Genomic DNA, 24,914 nt, shown 5'->3' on the forward strand with positions numbered 1-24,914 from the left:
CAATCTTACTATGCATACTGCTAATACAGAACATTGTTATTTCGTACCGCGCGCATATTTTTATTACGAAGTCATGAAAATAGTTATGCACCGTCCGGAATTTTGCTTTTTCAAATATGGTGACCCAAGTATAGAAGTTAGTCTGAGTTGTGAAATTGGAGCAGTACGCGAGGGATTACAGTACTGTTTGCGCAAAATGCACATTCGAAGTTCTTTTTAGCACAAGAAACGTAAGCAGTTTCGTCGAAAGCACGCGCCACGAGTGAACGAGTGCATCTTTCGCAGAAAGCGTTGCGTACCGGTATGGAATTTTGGCCTATCACAGCTATTTCTAGACTAATTTTTCATTACTACTACAACATTAAAACTACAGCTTCTCATGAGGCAAATGATGATTGACTTGTTTGATTCATACAAAAGTGTCTGAGCGGATGCGAAAAGACCTATTATTACGTCACTTTTTTGCATCTTGCTGATTGGCCAATGTTACGAAATAAACAAGAAAGACGAGGCTCGGGAAAATTTCCCTTGGAAAAAAATTTCGCCATTTTTGCGTGTTATTGCGGGCCGGATAAAATGACGCCGCGGGCCGGATCCGGCCCGCGGGCCGTAGTTTGGTGACCCCTGATATAGAGTATAGAAGACCAACGGTGCACACAACCTGCGACCGTCGAGACAAAATAATGCGGCCGTCCACATACAAAATCCTATGTCCTATGAACGAAAAAAATTTCAAAATATAATATTTGGCGGATATGCTGGTGCAAAAAGAATGATGAACAGCTTGTGCAGAAGTTTAAAGACGAGGAAAATCTGCTGGACACATGGAAAGGCGCAGTTGAATATCCAGTGTTACAAGAATTGGCAAGAAAAATTCTCGTTCTTTTTGAAAGCACTTACACGTGCGAAGAATGACGTACCTGAAGAATGAGTACCGAACCAGATTGTTAGACGTCAACCTGCAGTCTGAACTAAGGCTGATGGTATCCAGCCAGTTACCCGACTTTGCAAGTTTATCTGCCTACATGCACGACCAAGAGAGTCATTAAATTGCTGCAATGCTTTGCAAACTTTTATAGAATAAATTCAATAAAATATTTGACATTTTATTAGACTTTCGGGGACAAGAAAATGGGAGCAACCGCCTCCTCCCCCTCCCCGACTTTCGATTTTTTTCAAAAATGTGCAACCATTATGCAACTTGCTGCAATATATCTGCTCAAGAATAGGTCCACCGAAAAGAAAAATCCGTCTAAAATGCAAATATTGATCTTCCAAGTAGACTTACATATTTTATAATTGGGCAGACTGCACCTCGCATGCGTCAAACACGCGGTTATGGCGTCATAAAAGCAAAAAAAAATCACGCGCCTTCGCCGCGCTCATCAACCCCCTTACGTTCGTATTAAATACAAACAAATGCAATGTGGCCGCCAATGAACCTTTCCCCAAGCATCGACTTCCTTGTTTACTTCGTGACATTGGCCAATCAGCAAAATGCAAAATGTGACGTAACAATGCCCCTTTTCGCATCCGCTCAGACACTTTTTTCACTTAGACAGATTTTCAAGCGTGGTTGTAAACATCACCTCGTTTTCGGGTTTTTGAACTCTATTCGTTAGTTTTCAGTTGTGTTTTGGAAACTTAAATATAAATCAGATAATTCAATAATTACTCTGTCTTCCTAGGAGTTTTAATTTAATTGCAGTAAGAAAAATTAGTGTTGAAATAGCTGTGATAGACTAGCCTGAAATTCTTTACCGGTACCTTTAAAAAACAGATTGTAGTATGCAATAAATCACAATGATGGTTTGAAACATATACCCCATTTTACAGACGCCAACTTGCAAAAGCACTCTTAAAATAGCCCCGAAAATTTTGTAATGGTTAAGTATAGGAAGAATTTTCTGGGAGTTAGAAGTCGGGGAAAGGTCCATAGCAAAAGGTTGTGCACCCCTTAGACGGACTTAGACGGATATACAGGTATGGTGATGATCGTTAGCTCGTATTCGTGGTTTTACTAGATATTTGTCAGTTTTTACCTTTATTTCCAAAATTTTGATGGAAGTTGAATAACTCAATGCCCATTTTGTTTTCAGGAAAGTTTTATATTATTTGCAGCTTTGTTGTAATCAAAAATTAGTCTCAAAGCTGTGATAGACTAGGATAAAATTATCTATCGTTAAGTAGCCTACCTCAGAAGGGCGGGTGTTTGAATATTTTGAATCAAAATGATGTTTTGTAACATGAGAAGTTGGTTGTAAGCGCCAACTCGCGAAAAACATTCTGAAAATAAGCATCAGAAACTTTGCAATGCTATATTTCAAAGGTCGGGGAAACATCCATTTAAATTTTTCTATTAAATTAGATTGTGCAAACTTACATACTCGATATTGTGAAATTGTAAATCGACAATATACAGATTTCATGCCCGGTTATCGCGCTGCAATGTTCTGCAGTTCTGTGCAGTAAATCTTGCACCTAATATTTTATTTGTACCATATATACAAACTGTTGAAAATACTTGGTTTGCAAAAAAAGAGGAATTCTCGTGAAAACAAATCACAATTTCGAATATTTCTGGTATTCGTATAACACTGAAATAATTGTTGTAACTCTAGTTTGGTACTTTTTAATATATTTAACTTTACAATCTAAATCAAGAAGTCGATTTAGGAAAATATTAGTTTTTGAACCAATGGCTCAAATTGCCAAGCAGTTTCTATAGTCTGTATTTACCGAAAGGGCAAAAAGACAAAGTCCTAAAATTTAGATGAAATGATAGCTTGGCTTCAGAAAATCGGGGCTTCAGCAGTCCATTGCAGAGATTTTCAACCAGGGTTCCGCCAGTGCAATCCAAGGGTTCCGCAAGTTTTAATATCATTTTGTTTTACCAGTAATGTGGTTTCTTTTGGTTCCCGTACATTGGAACCCACGACAATTACACCTACATACTATTGCACCTATGGAAATTTTGTTTGTTTTGCGGATATTTGAACCCATACTAACCCTAACCCATGGGTTAAAATGTACGGTCACAGTTTCTTTTATATATATATATTTATAGTTTATATCGACAGTATTGCTAAATTCTTCCCCGAAATTTCCACACTATTGATTGTAGAAGTGTTGGACATAGAGTCTACTCTACTAGACACTCCGAATACAATGTTTTATAGTTATTATTTATTAGTAAGCTAAAAAAGTATGGCAAAATATATATTTTGGCATATTCATCTAGCTGCATTGAGTACTATCAAGTCATCATTTCCAAAAAATTAAACTGATGGTACCTGAAATGGTAATGTTAATGCATGTATGATAATTAATTATGTAATTTATATAGCATATGTGGGATGACATATATATGGACATAACTTGTGAGAAAACTAAATAATGAAAACGTAGAAAAGCCCCCCTACATTAACAAGAATATTAATACTGTATAAGTTTAACAAAAGATCGGAGAGGGTCGGGCGATACGGAATAAAAATGTTCTCTCTTAAAATAACACAGTCAATTTTTTGGCGAAATATTGGGTCCCGTGGGATTCACAGCAAATTCGACCTTCTTCCATATTTATCTACCGAAATTTAGAATACAATTGTTTGCAGAAAAAAGCGATTTTCACAACGACAATCACCTCAACAAGAACAATAATTTATCAAAAGGTGCCCTAGATCAACTTCGAGACAAAATACTGTATGTATATAGCATTTGTACGTACAAATATGAGACCATGCTCTTCAAATCACCATCTGAATAAAGTTTATAAATGTGTACGGCGTTTGAATTAAATATTAAAGTTGGCTAATGAAGCAAATAAAATATCATTGATTACGTCACTGCTGAAAGAGTTGTGAAAATCTAAATCGTAAAAATATAGGCTACAGATTTAAGTGATTCGAGAATTCATTCTTAGAACGATTCATGCTAAATATGAGAACTTATCACGATCTAAAGACAATTTTATCATGCCTTTAATAAAGCAAATTGACTGGGCCTTCTCTTCTTCTTTCCAAGTGTGCAGCGATGAATCATCATCCTCATATGGTAAAATGAAAATATGACTGAGTGCAGTACGATTGGTGCCACAAATACATTCGCAAGAAGAACTCCTGCTACAAATCCGGGGGAGTTGACAAAATCGAGAAATCCGTATATTTGGGAGTTTATTCCAGCGAAGTGTACGATAACTGCGGTGAATGCATAGAACAAGGCGAACACGCTAGTGTAAACAAACTGTATCCAGCGTGTCTGAATAGAGACTACAAAATATCTATTAGAAGCATTATTCCTTGCACGCTATGTTTATGTTGGCCGAGAGGTTGTTTCAGTGTTTCCGCAGAAAGCCCGGGTGCCGTAAGTCCCCAGTATAAAACAGTAACGAAAAGCACAAAATTCATTGCTTGTACATGAAAGAACCAAGTGAGTTTATGAAAAAACTGCAATCCACCTGGGAATAAAGAAAATAAACTTTTAAATACGACTACAATAGCTATAGTAATCACAAAATTTTATTTCTATCTATCACTAAAGCACTATATTATATAGATATATATAATGTTTCTAGCAGAAACGAATGAATATTTCAATTTATAGCGTAAAGGCCATGAATGAAAAGAGAAATTAACATGTGCCCTCATTTAATTTTAGAACGATTCGCCTTCAGTTTTATTTTGAATAAACCCAGAATGAGTTTTTTCTTCCGCGTATTCAATGGGTGCCATAATTAAGTGGGGATTGCAAAGTTCAAATATTCAAGCTTGAATATTAAATATATTACTACAAATACCACAAATACTTTTGTATCTTTACCTGGATTCTCTGACTTCCCGTTATTTGATTCTTCGTTGTTTTCAATTTTACGGTCATTCCGTGCAGTTAGTCCATACAATGCAGTGATAAACGCGCAAAGATAATAAATTCCGGTAAAGAAAAAACTCCAATTACTTGCAGTGTAAGCAGCATCTTCTTTCGCAAACGCCCAGCTTGCTATTAGCCAGCCCCAGTGATAAAACATGGTGAAAGCACGATATAAAACAAAGTATATTTTCTTCTTCGACCACTTTAAAATACAAAATAATAGATTCTTGATGTACGCAAGCTTTTTATCTGAGATTGTGAAATGCTATTTTCACATATATATTAAAAGTGTAGTATATATATCAATGCTAATCATCACATGCATTATATTTTATTTTAAAACGTCACTTCAAGAATGAGAATTATGTGAATGTCACCATTTTGAAGTTATAATAATGAAAATAAGCAATGGAGCAATGAATGTCATGACCACTGGGATAAATTTAAAAGTATACTGACTTACTTGGAATTCATAAAAATTGTTTTCGTTCGCGCTTTCGAGTCGTAGATGCTTTAGTTGAAATTCGTATCCACAGCTTGTTGCCATTTCAAAACGTAAAAAGTTTTTACTTAGGCCTACTTACTGAATAAATTTCATATGTTGTTTGCTGAATAAGTTTAAAGACTAGAATAAGAAGATGTTTTGATTTCATTTCATGGCTTAAAACACATTTTAGAACTAATTTTTCGATAATCAGGTAATAGCAAACCCACAAGAATTTCACAAACCGCGCTTTTGGTCTGTTTTATTCCTTCCACGATGGATTTGAGAAATGTACTTGACGTAATTCGAATTTTTGAGTTTTCACACCTAAGCATACCAGTTGGCATATATTATATATTTGTGGTATATATATTATATATTTATATATATATTAGCAAAAAATTAAATAATACTAAAATAATGATTGATGTTTCTAACCAACTCGAATTGAATTAAAGTTCGGAATTAGTTATTTCCTTGCTACATTTTCCTTCTTATGCTTGAATTAAAATATATATTTTTTAACTCGAACTTCGTAGCAAATGTCTCTTTCATATTTGCTACGCATAGCGATATTAGGGCGCGTTATGTAAAGCAGTTTGTAAAAATATATCGAGTTTTAAACATGCGTGATTATCTCCACCCATCTCTATGACAATATTGAATAACCGCAGCCCTATATTATTGCCAAAGGCGTGTATCGAATGTCAGTGTCTAATGAACCCAGATTGCCTTGAGTCTTCAAGAATCCTTTTATCCAAATGTTTTACAAGATACTGCATAGCTTTTGACCCTTAGGCATATATTTAGCTTCATTAGACCAATGAAATGCTATATGGCATCATATATATATGTTTACCTCATGTTAGGTGTATCCAGATAAGTGTGTCTTCAAAGTTAAAAACAGTCTGTTCCAAAATATGGCGATTAAAAAACTGACGAGGAACTGCTTAATTTGGGGTAGAAGGAATAAAAATACATCGCAAACCCAGCGCTCTATTTTTGCGCCTGTATAAACCCAAATCAAAAAATAGCCTCCATTCAACGTTACTTACAGTTTATTTCGCCACTTCCTTAGTAATGCTATAACAAACATTAAAACTGAGTAATACATTCCACGATGTCTCATAATGTTATATTCCATACCTTTTCAGTCTGTTCACTTGTAGCACAAAGTCTTAACTCACCAGTGAAACAATACAATTTTAGTAATAGAACCATAGGGGTTCGGTTTAACAAATAGTGCTTAAAACAACGAAAACGAGTCAAACTCATTCTTCTTCATGCTTGAAAATCTGTCTAAGTGAAAAGGTGTCTGAACGGCTTGAATTTCAATTGTACGCCATTGTTTATTTTTCACTGATTATGCGTTGCTACGCAGCTGAATACGATTAAATTAGCAACGTGACATACATACGCAGTCAAAATATACATTCAAAGCCAACTCTCATATATACAGTTAATGTCATATACGCATAAAGCCATTTTAAGTGATGCCACACATACAGTGAATCGATTTTAAAGACATATACTCTATGTAGAGCTGTACAATACAGGCTGAGTCTACATGTTGTGTGCATGAAGATACATACAGAATCATTCATTCACAGCGATTGAATACACAGAGGAAGTCGCAATTTTTTTGAGTCATAATGCCACTTGAAGTTCAGGGCAAACCATCATTACCCACGTTACATTTTGTTTAATTTATAAAGCTTAGTCATATCAATTTTGTATGGCAAAGCGAATCTCGATGACAAAATGGGGTAGTGCTATTTCTTTTAGAGAAACTCTAAAAGGGCTATTGAACTCTAAAAGGGCTATTGATCGAGAGAGAGCAACGCTCAAATATATGAACATGAAATGCAAAACGATTTTTTTCTAACCAAAATTATCCCAAATATCATATCCTGAACAAAGCTAGAACCGTGGAACATGTACGGTAGCTTACAGCAGGGCTATTCAATTGGAAGATCGCAGTCGCAATTGTATTATCGAACATTTTACAGTACCAGCACCGTAGACTGCCGTGGAAAAATTTCGACTTTCGCTAACCTGACCTGAGGTCGCGAAACCGCTACAAATAATTTTTAATTTTGTTGACATCATACCACGAAACGTCAAATAGACTGACGAATCACACAGAGCCTACACGAAGTTTGAAATTAATGAAAGTAATAGCCTTCTAGCAACAACAAGAATATTGAGCCATTGAAGATTTCAAAGCAATTGGTCCCGTAGTTTAGGGGTGCACAACACGAGCACGCGTGCAAAATTTAGCACGCCATACGATCGAACGTGACACGCGAACGATTTTGTAAAAAAAAAATTATCCATGATATACATTAAAATATCACGTTTATATCAAAATCAGAAGATTTCCTTGTTTACTACGTGACATTGGCCAATAAGCAAGATGCATAAAGTGACGTAACATAGCTTCCGCTCAGACACTTTTTTCGCTCAGACAGATTTTAAGACGTGGCTGTAAAAATTACCTCGTTTTCGCGTTTTTGAGTTCTATTCGTTAGTTTTCAGTTGTGTTTCGGATATGTAAATATATATCAAATAATTCAATGATCACTTTGTCTTTTAAGGAGTTTCAGTTTAATTGCCGTAATCAAAAATTAATGTAGATATAGCTGTGATGAACTAGGCTAAAATTCTTTACCGGTATTTTTAATAAAAACTAAAGTAGTAATCATAAACAGTAAAACATTAAGTTTCCCAAGAAGCCCGCTGTAAAGTCTCTGATCCTTGTTTTGTCTGTATATTATAAAGTTCTTTTAAAACGATGTAGCCTAAGATACAAAACGACAGGAGGAAACGGTAAACAACTTAACTTCAATTTAGATAAAAGCTTGAGGAATCAGGTAGAATCCTGCGTTTGCGTTTGAGATGTATGTCTTGCCGTAACAAAATGTAGAGTGTCCCCGATTTTTAGAGACTAACTTGGTCAGCGTAGCGACGCGAGACATCGGCCAATCACCGGGCGACACAAGTTAGGTCTCACTATCAATATATCTAAATTTCCAAGTCGTGCATATTTTTGTTAAAGTATCTAACATAAATGCTTCTCAATTACAACTGAACAGCCCTATAAAGTCTCCCATTGGCATTAGTACTCAAAATCAATTTCTAATATTCAAAACAATTCGCCAAGGAGGCCAAATGAACGCAAAGTTTCCGCTAAGTAACTAATTAACTAAGCTAATAACTTTTAAGTTACGAATTGCTTGTAGCAAACGACGTTTGGTGGCGTTGTGAGCCAAGAAAAAAGATGCAAGCATAAATCTTTAATATGTGTGTGTGGGCCTAGTAACGAAAGCTACACGTTTTGATTTTGCATTGGGAGCGTGTAAACTTAGTGTCATGTTGGCGTAGTGAAGGAAAATATTGATTAGCAAAAATTTATATAGCCTATATATGCTGGGAAATACAGTCAAAAGAGTACTCCCGTAGTATGTGAACCAAGATGGAGGACGCCTGAACGTAGTATGTGTACCAGGTTGGGGTTGAGCCATAATTTCAGGTATAAATCCTACGGGAGTCATTTGGCTAGTCCCCGAACTCGTAATAGAACTAAAATAAGAAAAGTTGAAAAAAAAACTATGATCTATCGCTAACTTGGTACACATACTGAGTTCCGGTGTTTGCAATCTTGGTTCACATAGTACGGGAGTACCAAAATACACCGCTGATCGATGTCATAGTAATTCCAATAGCTAGCGAAATGGTGTCATGCGCATAAAGTTATAAATCCTGTAATGTTGTAAAGCTCGCATCATTATTTCCAAACTTCTGAGCACATCAACAATAAATTTTAGTTGTGAGACGTCTGCTTTACATTTTTTAGGATTTGGTATAAGTGTCGCTTACAATCAATCTTCCGAATCGTGAGTGCATGTGAATTAAGTCGCGATAATTTGATCGGAGCAAAATCCTGCTCAGTAAAAACGAAATAAGAGAGAGGTAATTTCAAGCGAGTAATACTCAAAAATTGCGGTCACTTGAAAACAATTCCAAAAAACAATGGTTTATAATTGTATTCGTTCTGTTTAAAACACAACAGGCGCAGCATGAAACTGGTTCGAGGAAATTTTTTGGGGTATGTTATTAAGTTCACCAATACCAGACGTGGCAATCAACGTGTTGGCCAGCCCTGTTTTAGCTGATTGTGGTTGATGGATAGAAAGATTAAGTTATAGTACTGTACATGTGCAAAATACGATATACACATACAGTAATGAAGTCTGGGCTCGTCATTGTCAAGGTCTTAAATGAAAGTGTCAAGATCGTGTGCCTTTGACTGACAAACGATCCTCCAATAACTTCCGCAGTACGCGAAAGCCCAGCTTATTGGCAGCAGTGCATTTTTTGTATGCGTGTGAGTACTCACTCATCTGTATACTCATATGTATACGATCAGTCGAGCGCGAGCTATTTTGAAGATTTTAGTCGATCGCGGTCGAAAGCAGGTTGGCCACCCCACCCCTGCTAGAACATTAAATCATTTCAGTGTCAGATCTGTCGACGTAAGTCTATTAAAATGTATTTTGTTTATGCATTAATTGCATTGTAGATTTTAATTGTTGGTGATAATAAAACATCATAGAAGTATTCATATGGTCTTTACTGTTATATCAAAATAACAGCAATTCCAGTTTGAACACGTAGTCTATATTATTCTTTTATATTATTGGAGTTCATGTCGGGAATCTATACCGTATTCAGTTAGTTAATAGTAGATATAACACACGTAACAACAGCCGCTAGTCATCCATCATTTTTCGTAATCCAAAATCTATCGGTCATAAAAACATGTATAATACGTCCGTTGTTTTTTCAGGCATGGAATCTTAGACAAAGCTAAGTATACATTTCGCATGCAACGTTGGTTTTCTTTAGCGTAGGACAATATGCGGGGGATCGCATAGATTGAAGTTTATTTCATAAAATATTGGATGGATATGTGGTCCATAGATGTCATTGCAGTGCAGACGTCTTTTCTATTCAAAACGTGTGTATGTAGTTTTAGAGCAAATAATTCAAATCCGCTGCACTTAACTATTCAGTTAAGTCAGTATACATACATTACAAACAATGTGATTACTGAAGCAGCGAGCAAAAAGGAATCATTTTTAATCAGTCTAGATTCTAGGAAATGAAATAGGATTTGATCAACTGCTGGGAGTTTAAATAGCATAACATTTGGGAGTTTGAATAGCATAACAGACTTGAGGAATATAAATAAGAATATGGAGAAATAGGTTTAGCAATTGCCTTACAAAACATAAAGGAGGCTACGATTATTGTCGCCCTTTTATTATCAGCGGGGCTAGTGAATTAAAGCCGCTCCAGAAGTATATGTACCAATATGGAGGTAATTAATTTTGTTCGCCTACTTTACATCAAGTTGCGTAAATGGACGAAAGCCTATGGGCAGGGGGTATATTCGCTTGGCTAACACAGAAAGTCCCTGTACTAATAATAGAACTAAAATAAGGAAAATTGGAATAAAATTATTCCTTAACTCGAATCTGGTACACATACTACGGGTGTACCGAATTGAAAAAGATAAAGGAATAATGAGGTCTCAAATTATTGGTAAATAAATGTAGACATAACACCGAGTTACACTTTATTCAGTATATGATATAATATATGATTTTAATACAGACATGAAATAGGTAATCATGGCCATGGGCAATTTTATTGTATTAAATAAAAGACAAGAAAATATAATTACAACATAGTTTTGCCATATGAGTGGGCAGTTGTCACATACATTGGATAATTCGGGTGAATTCTAAGATATTCAAATTCCATATCTATAAGTATAAATCAAATAGATTTCGTCGCTGGAATTACCGTATACCACCTTTCTTGAGACAGTTTCACGGGACGTGCAAGGCGTGACCCGGTTTTCAATTGCCGAAATCTCTTCAAAAATGTCAGACATTCCAATTTGGCGGCATTTCCCATCCTTAGCTCTCAGTTTTCATTTTCGTATCGAAGTCATCGATGTTACAAAAGACGCTATCCTTACGGCCAATCAGCTTATGACATAAACAAGTCCCGTATGGCACTTGGCAATCCTGTGCCAAAGTTTTCGTTTGTCGGTATCTTGGGGTGACAAATATGTGATGTGATAAGTTGTCTTGTGTTGAATTTTGTTTCATTTGATGATCAATACCTTATATTAATTACCTCGATCGACGAGTTTTTGTTTATCCAGAATATATTCTTTCTACAGAAGTGTGTGAATCGACTGATAGATAAAGATAAATTAAAAATTTGAATTGAAAGCATATCGACTCAAATGTTCATTCTATGGAAAAAGTGATCATATTTTTAAATAAAGCCAAGCATGACAGACATAAAAATATGACCATTGTTTAAAATAACATCAGCCTGGCTGTTTTCAAAGATTCCTTTTAATTTTGCTCGCAATGTTATTTGTGTACACAGTTCAGATGGAATTTAACAGTTCGAAAACACGAAATTGCTCTACGAAAATTCAAGGAAGTATGAGAGACAATTGGTCACAACGATGAGAGAGAGACGATGAGCCACAAAAACAAGATAGTTCTTTTTGCGCTGGGTGGTCGGCGCGACGTTACCCCCTGTCTGAATGCATCGTTATATTCATCTCATGCTCCAATATTGTGTTAGGACAACGTTATTCCAATTGTTTTGCTGTGTTTGCTAAATTGATTTCACTTTGATTTTACGACAGTACTATTTTCTGTTTCATTCTCCTAGTCTGCATGGATTTGTGTATGCGTACCAAAAATCCAATATTAGCAATCCAGTCTAGAATTTATTACTTCATAGCATCAGTTCACCTCACTTCGCGATTTAATTTTGAAAGAATAAATTCTGTCTTCTGATATTTATATCCTCGTTAAACCTTTGTTAAGTGTGGCACACCAACCATTTGGTTGCTTTGACATATACGAACAGATTTATGACGCTATATCTGGGAAAGATTACATTTTGTTGATACTGTTGGCTGACACCTTCTATATACGTGTTTGGAATTTTAGAAAACGATTAACATACGATGGGGGGAAAAGTTACTCGTAAGGTGTATCATTTTATGTGGTATTATGGTTTATCAAGTCAATAAAGAATATTTAGAACTTGATTAGTCAAGTTGAAATTAGTAAAATATAACGTTTCATGTTTTGAGAAATTTGCTATAATCTACTATGTTTCAATAAAGATATCATCACGAGATTAGCAGCAGAATCTTAGTAGAAAGTATGGAATATACAGCTGAGTTCTGATTTGACCGAGCAGGAGATGTACCAATTTGACAGGAGTTGGAACTCTAGTGTAATAATCATTAACCATTTTCATATTGCAAATTTTGCAGGATTGTTCTCTCTCGGATATGGCTACACTAATTTTATTATTGACCGGTTAACTAGCGACTATTCTTTCTTTGACAGAATTCATGAGTAATTAAACGATATAAATTGTGTTAGTTTTGACATAAGATCCAGTAATATGGTCTCCACATTCACCTCCAATAGAAGAGCAATTTTCTTTGTTCTTTTTTTAATGATATCGGTTACAGTATATGTTACAAGATTCTCGGGATACAGGTGAATGAAAGGAATAAATTTTACTGATTTTACTGTCACTACCAACAACGACGAAATGTATTTTACCACTATAAACTGACTAAATTGCTTGAAATTTGATCCACCCATTGTTTTGAAATTTTTAACACACATGTATATTTTCAAAATATAAACAATCTAATTTTGTTGTAGCGTCCACCGCACGAACGAGTGTAATTCCGTCGGTGCTCCTTCGGTCGTACCAATTGCATTTACGTCTTTAAAACGTACCATATATTCAATATCACTCAAAAACACTAAATGCTGAATATAGCTTTGGACTCCGTACAGAATTCAAATGAAAAAATGGTAGACAAAGAAAGACTAGTAGCAACTGGGCCAATTGTAGAGGAAGCATTTTATCTCTAAAATTTCTTCAAAGAGTCTAATTTTATAAGTGTTTGAATTGTCAAAGTTAAAAAAAAAACGTTTAAAAAATTGTTTTGGTTATCAAATTTAGTGTTTATTATTTAATACATTTCAATTTTTCCATTAATAGTTTGAGAATTTAATATTATCAAACCGGTCAATGAATGAAATGATCAGAATGACTAGCTTTATTTGCCACCCTTCGTTAAAATTTAATATTCAACAAATATATTTTACAAACTAAGAATCAACTTTCAAAATATGGGGAAAGATGCTGTACAAACGATGCAAAAGCATTTTAAAGATTACTGGACATCAATTTCTTTTACCACATTAAAAAACGCGACAGAAGAAGGGGGAAAAGATGCATCGATACTTCAGGACGTTTACAAGTAAGATTTCTCATCAAACGACATTATTCAAGCCTCGCCGTTAGAATACATAATTTGTTTCAAAATTATTTCATCTTTTTCTATTCTATATTGGAGGCTTATGAAATAATATACACTTGATATGGGAATAGGAAATATGTGTTTTCATAAACAAAAGTGATGTGTGAATGGTTTCAATCTACATTCGGAAGCGAGACCAAGGGGGCTTTGGTCGATAGTCTCTTATATTGGGATCTATCACGACGTAAAAAAAAGTCGTGAACAAAATATCTCTACTCTGTTAATTATGTCATTACCGCTGAATTGTCTGAGCTAATTTTTAGTTAAATAACTAAAGTCGTCACTGCATATACCAGCACGATGACGAATCCAATCAATCAGCGTAATCTTACCAGGTTAAATTAACGATTACATCGACAATGATATATTTCTACGCAGTCTAAATAATAGTTTTGTTTATGATACCAAAAATCCTTTTCTCAATTACCAAATAAAATGCAACTGTTGCTTAGATTTTTCCTAACATTCATGCCAACACCCTTAATAAACATAAATTTCAGACATCGTAACTTCCGCGATATACACAAGATGTCGAAATCACAAAGATTTATAAACTTTGGCAATTAGGTCAACCACATCACATGTAATTAACTGAATTCTAGGCAATTTTTCACTTGTGGCATCGTCAGTATTCTTGCCTTATGCTTATTTTATGAGAAAACACACGTCAAGCCGGTCGTAGATTTCATCTTGTACGACCGTAAGTTGTGCACTTAGGGCCTAGAGCAGGGGTCTGCAACCTTTTGTCGCTCGCGGGCAAAAATTAAGGGCTGCAAGTCATTGGCGGGCCGCACATATTTTTAGAAAGTTGAAAACCGAACGGATGATTGATACTTTTTATAATAAAAATCAAGCAGTGATACATCTCTCGAATAGAATATAGATTTGTTCCCTCGTGGCAGCTCATAAAAGTCCATTTGAATATTTTCAGCGCCATTGAACCCTTTGCACTTACCATCATGTTTCTGCGTTTTGTTGCCATTTGTCTAATCATAATTATTGGACACGTAGTGGACATAACGATCGTTTCAATATTATGTTGTTGTCGTTTTTCGTCATCATTATCACAAATCGCTTTTCTCTTCGAATACAGGACCAAGTGCATTGAAATTTTCAGTGGTTAAAGATAGGGTTCTCGAGAGGGCTATCACTTTTATTTTCTTTCAAACTTTCTGTGAATCCCATGAGATTTAATATTTCATCAAATATTTCGCTGTGTTACTTTTTAATCACGGGAACACGATATTTAATCCGCCAAGCGTGACGGCCAATTCTGGAAAGTCTTTCTCAAAAACTCGGAAGATTTATGAGCTTACCGGTACGCGTAATGTTGTGAACTATTGCTCTGCTTGCTGTCCATATATTTTCAGACTGCGGTATCTACTGTTATGATACCGTAGTAACTCGAATCAGTTAGTATTTCAACTCAAGTTGAAACGGAATCGTTACAGAACCTGGAAAGTCCGTGTACCTGAAAGTCTTCATATTTAAGAGGGTCCCGCAACCTGCAAGATGTTTGATTCGTCTATTGTTTTCAAATTTCTAAAGATGTAAATAGCTCTGAAATATGAAACCTTTAATTTTAAGCGTCAACTACACGGCCAAGCTGCAGGACGTGAAATTTCCAACGCTGACGAATGAGAAGTCAAATAACGAAAGGTACGTTTTCCAGGTATACTAGTTCTGTATGACCTCATTTTCACCATGTTCATCACATCACATTAAGCTGGAGTTTTGAAATAAAATACCATCATTAATAATAATAATGCTCAAGATGTATCATGTATAATTGTTTTCACTTTTTTGTCTCCGAAACTTACAATAAAATGAACGGATTGGCACTGTAAAACGCTATATATTGGATACGGCAATTGTAAGGAATATAAGGATGGTTGGTAAGGTTTGGTGAAAGTACGGTCAATTGTAGTCGACCCATTTTTATCTGTAAAAATTTCATACAGATGTGTTCGAACTGGCTTAATGTTCGCACATATTTTTGGATAAAAAAAACTTTTAAGTTTAGAAATGCTGTTTATTGTTTAATAATATTATATTTTTAATTTTAATAGTTTGATAAATGCGTTATTTTTCAAGGCGATGCTCAGAATGACTGGTTTCATTTTGTCGCGTTTCATGTTTAGACAATTCATCAATTTTTTACACCTAAAAATATTAATTAAGAATCAAAATTCGAAATTTGAAAAAGAATGCTGTACGAAACATGCGAAAACAATTCAAAGAGTACTGGAAATCAATTTCTTCTATCATATTAAAAAACCCGACGGAAGAAGGGAAAAAAGATGCATTGGCACTTCAGGATGGTTTCAAGTAAGATTTCCAATCAAACAACATTAATCGTCTTTAAATATATAGGGTATATTATTACGATAATACAATCAACCACATTGATTTAGTTTGAATGCATTCGAACACTTGCTAAACAAAGTTATAAAAACACTTAAAATCAAAGTTGTTTATTCGGGTAAATGATTCTCGCGTGTTTTTACTTATACTTTACACGTTAATTCCACACATTCACACATCATATGTACGCAATAATTGTATATTTGTTTGAAATTATCCCAGCTCGACTTATCGGTAGGCTCACGTCACTAAGTTTATGCTAGTCAAGAATTTTGCTATAATACGAAATACTCATGAAAAACGCAATTTTAACTAAAAAATAAACTTCAAATTTATTTGATTTCAATAATCTACATTGTTAACAGAGTTTTGGACATTCGATATGAAGAAATAGGAAACTTTTTTGACGATAAAATTGAAGTAAATAACGACTACTTTAACGGAACTGTGAGTCTGATGATTTTACTTAAATATTCAGTAGACTACTATATTTGTGTATTGAGCAAAAATTTTTTTAATTCGTTTTATAAATAGTTAGACTGGGTTGTTGATCCTAATCAAATATTGTTTTTTTTATATCGATTTTGTGTTGGATTACTGAAACCTAATCGCCAAGCAACTCTCAAAAATGGAACGTTTGCTAATATGGTAAAAAAGTCGCGCGGCCAAAGTATTGCGCCTAAATAGCAATATAAAAAACGGTACAAAATTATCAATGCAACTACACACACACAATTATAAACATGCTAATTACTTATTGCAATTCTGTTCTAGCACTACTATTATTTATTTGCTATTTTACACGCAATCTCTTGGACGCCTTATGCAAACAGTATAATTTCGCGCTTCAATGTATTCGGCTGAGTCATAAATATTAGAAAGAATTCTAATGTAATTGAATATGATAGATGGCAACTCAATTGACAGTTTTTAGGGAAATATTCTTCAAATTAAGCCTTAACCATTCGACCACATTCGCGATCAAAATAACAGTCAGCGAGCTAGCTTAACTGAAAACAGTAGAATGAGTAATAGACAGGGAAATCCATTGGCGTCACAATATGCTGTATACATGACTATGCGCATGAATGTCTACCAATGCACAGTTGGGAAGGAAGAATAAAATTCAAAATGGGCTAAGGGAGGAATTAATCGGAAAAGTTTGAAAACCACTGTACTAGTTCAACAGTATTTGAGTATACCTTATATTATATTTCCCATAATTTGAAACCTGGATACTGAATTGGCTACCAAATATCACTAATTTCAGTATAAATTATCTGAAACCAGCTTACTAAAAATACAAATGGTTTGATATAAATTTCAACTTCGATTACAGCTTCCGAGCCTGGGTTAAATAACAATTCGACACCGACTCAGAATCGGGAAGAACAGAACAGACACAATTGCAAATTCTTTGCAGTTTTTACTCCCTATTTCACGGTTTGAGAACTCTGAGGTTCTAATTTAAATACATAGGATTTTAAATACGCATCCGGTTCCGAAGTAAACGAAAATGGAGACTCTGTCTACGAACAGAATATCCAGTAACCAATTTCTTGTGATTTATTTATGATTCAATCAGCGACGTTCCCTGTCTCGTACCCAGCCTTCCTTCTTGTGAATCGGAGAACATCGTTTCGCTGAACTCAATAAATCCTTATTTTATTTCCAGTCAACCGAATTCTACATGCTCTCAAATCTCCTTACTGATCTGAAATACTACTGGTTGCATATATCATCGGTAATTAAAAGATTAGGTCTTTCAAGCAACATGCAAGAATTTGTGAACAATGGATACATGTGAGTTTACAATATTTTGTACTTTGCACAGGTCTTACCACCTGAATGGGATTCAAAAAGTGAATAAAATCTCATTTTAATATTTAACATGAGACAAAAAGAATTTTTTTCGCTATTCCCGGTTTAGATTGAGTAATTTGTATTAATTTTCTGCTTGCTATGCAGATATCGAATGTATAGGTTATAAATGGAATTACATTCAGTGAATTGGTCTAGTATTTTCGAGTATTTTGATGTAGATTGAAATGAATACCAGTCAAATGATTTTTTTTAAATAATATTTTATCTAGAAAATCGAAGAAAGAACTTAAAAACCTGATTGAAGAATCTGAAACGATCGCCCGTAAAAATATGGATGACTTGCAGATGTACGTTCAAAAAAGAATAAACGAGCTGCAGGTAATTGAATAACTAATAATAATAAATCATTTTCGTAATAATTGGGTTTTTGTTAATAACTGGACCAATTTCTTTGAAATTTCCAGTGATTAAAGATTATATTTTTCGCTAGAAGGTGCGCGTTCGCGATTCGGTGGCCAGGCGAAGTCGTGAACACTATAAATAATTATGGTACAGGTAGACTACTGTTACAGATTGTTTTTCGTATCCAAATATTCGAGCATCGCATCGCTGTCTTTGTCGAATGTTAGTTCATTAACTTTGGGTACAAATTAGCCCAATAGTCTCCATAATAAAGAAATATTTGGAAAAACAATCTTTGGAAACAAGAATTCAACAAAACGATACATATTTTCAGTTCGTGTTCAAAAATCGTGATGTTGTTTCACCATTGTCTGCTTCTCACAGTTTAATATCTCTGAAGCAAGATCTTATTCTGGCAAGATTTTATCTATCAGAGGTCAAATAACGATCATTGCGAAGCACTATCACTGAGAACAAACAGGACTCCGATTAGGTTTTTGATAAACAAGAGCGTGAATATATCAGTCCCAACTAAATCGGCAATGTTTTTTTCAAGTCATGTCGATATCAAACATTCCTTCCTCTCTCACAAGCTATACACTTGTGTCATGTCCCTAGACAGCGAAACTGAATGCTTGAGTGCTACAAATATATGCTAAATGTTTATGTAGCTTACTCATACGGACTGGGAGTAAGTAATCATTAAGACGTAAATGTGTTTCAGTATTTTTGTTAGGGTCAGAATATTCCTATTGATGAATGTTTTCCACCAATGGGTTGAGTCTGAATCAGTTGTTTTGTAGTAATTATATCTGACAATTTATTGCGGGTATTAAATCTTTGCTATTCTGAAGAACCACTAACCGGGTTGCAGGACAATGTGCTTGTATCCATTGTGGTGACTGGTAACGGCCGATCGGAGTCCGTCGTAAGAGAAACTGGCGGTTAATGGTAATGGCAAACATGCATGATAGCAGAAGTTTTCCTGTCATTAGGATCTCTTTGACGCCTCGTATCTTTATCTGGTCAAAATGATTGATTATTTTCAGCTCTAAAATATTTAACCGCTTTAGGTATTTTTATTATACTGAATAGTCACAGACAAGTAAAACCCAACATATTGTTTGTCAACTGCTGTCAGTTGTAACATACACTTAGATGTGAAGACAGCTATGACTGTTATTCAACTGTTCAGACTTCAGAGTTGGACTAAACCTTGCTGAACATTAGAGGTGACTTACACGGCAGTTACACAACAATGGCTAGTTCGATTACGTTGTTGATATTTATCTCAAGATTGTTACGGCTCCAAGTTTTTACGCTCGTGTGTCAACCATCACGTTACGCGCTCCAGTATTGTACAAATTTGCAGGATTCTCTCCCATAAGGATCAATATTCATCCATAATTATCCGCAGTCTATTATGCTGTGCATACTGACATATTCTTTGATTAGTGCTTTGAAGGAATATTCACTAGCACTGTCGGTGTTGTAAAACCAAATTATAAAACGAAGAATTTCACGCTGACAGAAGCCTATACGTTCAATATTTGTTTACTACTTAAGATTGTTTCGATTAACACCGCATATGTGTGTATGTTTTCTCTGTTTAGAATCCAAACAATTGCAACAGTGCATCAGTTTATGTATGTAATATGGTAAATGGAGCTGGATTTGGCAGCGAGTTGCACAGCATACTCAAATGTTTTCTACCGGCGTTTAAACAACAAAGAACTTTGATTTATTATATGAATGGATGGAAATATGATCCTGAAGGATGGAGTCATCTCTTTGCCCCACTCAGTGATTGTGACGAAACACAATATACAAGTATTACAACCTTTGTAAATACTACCACGTTAAATCAAGTTTTATGATAATACATCTTAATATTTAAAATTAATTTGAGATTTTTTCGAAAAATGCAGTTTGAGAAATCACTGGTCTCTCTTTATTAGTGTTACAGTTAAATTAGCTATGTCTAAACAAGTCTGACAATATGATATATGTCATTGCTAGTGTGCAACAATACACTTGAATAATTTGTATCAGCATAGAATTAGGTTGAATTTTTTTATACAGAATATATCTTTTTGTGAACACTATACCTTGAAATTATTTTCAAATTTCCATTCGTTTTCAGGTCTGAGTAACTCACAAATTGTGAATGGCAATGCCGTTTATCCAACTGGATACGACTTTATATCAATTCCAGAGGAAATATCTCAATTTATTATTCGAAATCATGCGGATCCATTTGCCTGGTGGATTGCGCAATTCATTGGATATGCGATGAGAATAAGGCCTGACTTTGTGAATCAACTCAACATCACCGCTCAGAAAATAAACTTTACTAAACCCATAGCCGGGTAAGTGAATGATAAACTATGCTAAATTATTGTTGTTTTTGTTGTTGTAAAAATTTTTTCCTCAAAACCTAATATACCAAAATTGCCAGTACTTAGAGATAGATGGTAAATAAATGGGATGTCACCGTATATCTAATTCGTAGACCGTCTCTGTCTTGCAAGTCACCCGTTCACCATTCAGCGTCAACGCCCACGTGAATGAAGATACTTTAGAAAATCTCAATTTCATTTTATTCGTAGATTTTCACAACACACAGAATACAGAACTTAACATCCTCCAGCATAGACTAGTAATTTAGTTACATTGAAAGGAGCGGATGAAGATTTAGGATTCGTGGCCTCCACGAAAGAGAAATTTTCACCAACATGCAACAGAAGTGGGAGACATTTCTCAATTTGCTCCACCTGAAACATATGACCTCCTGATACCATTTCTTGAACACTTGGTTGGAAGTTTACTAAAGTTGAGATAGTCATTTGACCTCCGTGTCCATTTATTTGAGCATTACCTTATTCTGTTGTGGCCTCAATTTCGAGTAAAGTCAACTAACAGCATGAATAACCCTAATTTCCCATCCTCTAACACTGAAATGTAGTATACAATATTAAATTTCCTAATGAGAATAACTTTCACAGATATTGATCATAAAAGTTAAACTACTAACATGTTAATTTCTCATTTCAATCCATTTTTTTCAGAGTTCATATTCGTCGTGGAGACAAAATAAAATGGGAGGCAAAGAAACACGAAGTACAAGAATATATGTTTTTTATAAAAAATTGGTTCGACGAACAAAATATAGAACAAAGAACTGTATATGTGGCAACTGATGACGATGGAGTTCATCAGGAATTGAAAACGAAGTAAGAAATTTCATGATATGAACACTTTCTCGACCACAGCTCTGATTGAGACTGCAAAGAATAAAAGACGATATGGATTTTTAGCTCTAGATCTCTCAATAGTTTGTCCCATATAACGAAGTTATGATATACATATATAATCAAATTTCTCTTCTATATTAACAAGATATCCTTCATACAAATTCATCACAACCCCAACTGACACTATGCGAAAAGGACTTAGTGCTCTTCAGGGAATAGTCAAGGACATATATCTACTTTCACAATGCGATTTTGTGGCATGCACCGGTTCTTCCAATGTAAGTAACTGGAATAATAATCAAGTAATTTTTTCCTATTTTTTTCACAAGAATAAAAATATACAGTTTCATTATAATTGTAACGTTTTCATAAAATAAATTCAATCATGGAAATAATGAATTTGCATTCAAATTCAAAGTGCCATAAACTATTTGCTAATTTGAATATAAAAACATGTTGTCTTTTACTATATATAACATCATGAAAATAGCAATGACATAAAGCTTACTTCTGTTCATTATTTAGATATGCCACCTCGTTTACGAATTATTCAGCTTTCATCATCACGACGCATCTACCAGGTGGCAATCAATAGACCATATGTATTATTTGAATGATGCAATATTTCCATACGTTGCAATATCAGACCATACGGCGAGGAAAGATAAGAGTGAGATTAATTTTAGGAAGGGTGATATTATTAGAGTGACTCATGGTTGTCCCACAGATGGGTTCATAAATAGCGAGAATACCAACAATCGCGAAAAAGGAAGAGTTCCATTGTATAAACTAAGATCGAAGCCATCGATTGATAGTTTTCCGATTCTCCGTAGACCTTCATAGTACCCCGTCGAAATATTGCCAACGCAAAGTTAGTCCAGTTGAAGAAACAAAAATTCACAATATTGAAAAATATGTTTTGCAGTGGAAAGACGACCATTCTTTGTCTTGATTATTAAATTATTACGCATTCAACAAAATATCTATGCTTTATATATTTTGAACTTGAATCAAATATCTTTTTGTTTAAATTTCAGAAATAAAATACTAATTTGATATATATTGACCATAAAAATACTTTTATACATATAAATGTCTGTATAGTAACTTTCCTCAAAAGGTAATGTTTCCTACAATAGGATGTAACGACCCATTGACTCTCCTGATTTTTCGTGTCGGCGTGAATCATAATGGAGCAAGTGCGCAATTTGTCAAGCGCTGGCTTCGCTCATTCTATGGGTGAGAGATTTGATTAGACAATATAGATCTACCAGTATTGTGCATTTCACTTCGATAACGGTAATTCACTTTATGCATTTACGAAAGCTAACTGCAGACTCGAGAACACTTGAAAATGAATATTTTTCATTGGTTACGAAACACTAAATACGATAAAAACCTTCTTTGATGTGTATCCCTCTACTTCACTAAGCATTTTTAAGATAGGTGTCCTAAATATAACTTTAGCCGGCGTACGAGATCTTTCGTAGCCTTTTAATCGGAGCACGGGCTCTTAGCTTTTAACTTGCACGAATTGTTCTTCACCTCTATGTTCAGTTTGTAGGCGCTCGCCCCCAGCAGACAATGGATGATAGTAGACAAACGACAATTGCGACAATTCTTCTTTACTTTATTGAGCAGTATACACGTCAATGTTGTATTTACAAGACTGAATAATACTACAGAGAAAGCGATCCTTATATACAGAAAACGAACGATAATTATGTCTCACCCAGGATTTTAACATAAACAGAATTTTAAAGAATACTGTAAGGATTTAATCTATAAATCTATATTCCGGGAATTAAAATGGTGCTATCGATCCCATTAGCCTTATTGATCGAAGTTTTGAATACTAATTACCACCTGGACGTTATTGATCCAGTTATTTTTCGTTGCCATATGTTGTCTAATTTAAAATGGGTTTTTTATCGATCTAATTTACGAATTCGGAGAATTTCGTCAATACTAATTATTAGCCTTTTTCTATGTATTCAAAATTGTTTGTCCAAATCAATAATCTTTCCCTATAAAATACTCCCTTCTTTTGGAATGAAATTCCGGGTTTTGGGACATAACTATCGTGCCTATACGTTCTAAAAATAAAATCAAAAAAACATTCAAAATTGCGAAACACGAAAAATATGTAAGGTCAAGAAGAAAAGATGCAAAACGATAAAATTTAGTCGACTGAAAATAGTTTCTCTTCTCTGTTACGATATTGAAAGATGTTTGTTACATATTCTTTAAACGAATTATTAGATACATTTTTTTTTTTCACGTATATATATATATATATTACATTTAGTACGTATACATTTGAATAAACAAACACAATTCATGAAAACTAACACAAATCGCCAAGGGAGGCAAAAAATCAAGAAGAAAGAGTGGGGTATAGGTTAGGGTGGGAATTGGGAACGTGGGGAGCATGAATGGGCACAATAGTCTCGATGTCTTCTCAATTTGATCTATTATTATTCTGAGTTGTTTCTGCTATGGTTGGTTGAGTAGGATTCTCATAATCGACCCAGTGTTGACTTATTGTTTGAATATAAGGGGTTGATTTGTCTCTAAGCATTGGAATCATACGCTTTATATAGCATATGGTCCATACAACGCCCCAAAACATTCCTAAGTGAAAAGCTAACATGTATAGCGCTGATAAAATTGGATGATAAATGAACGACAATGCATTCACGAAGTTATCTTCCACTTCGTTTTTGGCCATAATATAATTGTTGTTTTTGTTTGCTTTGATGGACGGCTTGTGGTCCAATAATATCCTTTCTCTAACCAAATTTAAATGATTGATCGATTTTAAGATATTATTGAAATCCTCAAAGCCTGAATGTCCAACATGAGGCATATTTTGAAATATGGTTTCATATTCCAATGCTTTGAAAGCCTCTTTCATTGGTTTCAATGTTGGCCTCAATGCTTTGATGTTGGCATTTGTATGCCTTAATGTATAGTTAGTATAAGTATAATAACGGCCATCTATTAAAAAAGTAAAAGTACGACCAGAGACATAATTTTCATGAATACCAGCATAGACATTCGTGTCTGTGAACATCTGTGCTATTACGGTTTCATTATTTTTGTTTAACAATGACAGAAGCGGCCGTGTTGCGTATGTATCATTGAAAATTATTGTTTTTAGAACGGTAGCGTTTATTTTCTCACATTGTATTTTTGTAAGAATATCTCCTACCGTTATTACAGCGCGATTATCACCTAATATTTCCTCTAAAATTTGACCTGGGTA

At 34.6% G+C, this 24,914-nt stretch overlaps 2 protein-coding genes across 2 annotated transcripts; one reads left to right on the forward strand and one right to left on the reverse strand.

The window, feature by feature from the left end:
* Positions 1-3,271: 3,271 nt before the first annotated feature.
* Positions 3,272-5,469, reverse strand: LOC120336485 (uncharacterized). The gene is made up of 3 exons (XM_039404175.2): positions 5,330-5,469; positions 4,819-5,068; positions 3,272-4,456 (listed from the first exon to the last, which is right to left on the reverse strand). Exons 1-3 carry the CDS (start codon positions 5,411-5,413, stop codon positions 4,269-4,271), a joined length of 522 nt encoding a protein of 173 aa, XP_039260109.2. The 5' UTR covers positions 5,414-5,469; the 3' UTR covers positions 3,272-4,268.
* Positions 5,470-12,811: 7,342 nt separating this feature from the next.
* LOC144419879 (alpha-(1,6)-fucosyltransferase-like) lies at positions 12,812-24,069 on the forward strand. Its single transcript, XM_078110036.1, has 12 exons — positions 12,812-12,963; positions 13,596-13,742; positions 15,390-15,461; positions 15,984-16,130; positions 16,532-16,613; positions 17,842-17,969; positions 18,260-18,368; positions 20,006-20,222; positions 20,536-20,761; positions 21,461-21,625; positions 21,792-21,924; positions 22,172-24,069. Exons 1-12 carry the CDS (start codon positions 12,866-12,868, stop codon positions 22,487-22,489), a joined length of 1,842 nt encoding a protein of 613 aa, XP_077966162.1. The 5' UTR covers positions 12,812-12,865; the 3' UTR covers positions 22,490-24,069.
* The last annotated feature ends 845 nt before the right edge of the window (positions 24,070-24,914 follow it).

Source organism: Styela clava, chromosome 2 (assembly GCF_964204865.1).
Source record: "Styela clava chromosome 2, kaStyClav1.hap1.2, whole genome shotgun sequence".
In the NCBI taxonomy this organism is placed as follows: domain Eukaryota; kingdom Metazoa; phylum Chordata; class Ascidiacea; order Stolidobranchia; family Styelidae; genus Styela; species Styela clava.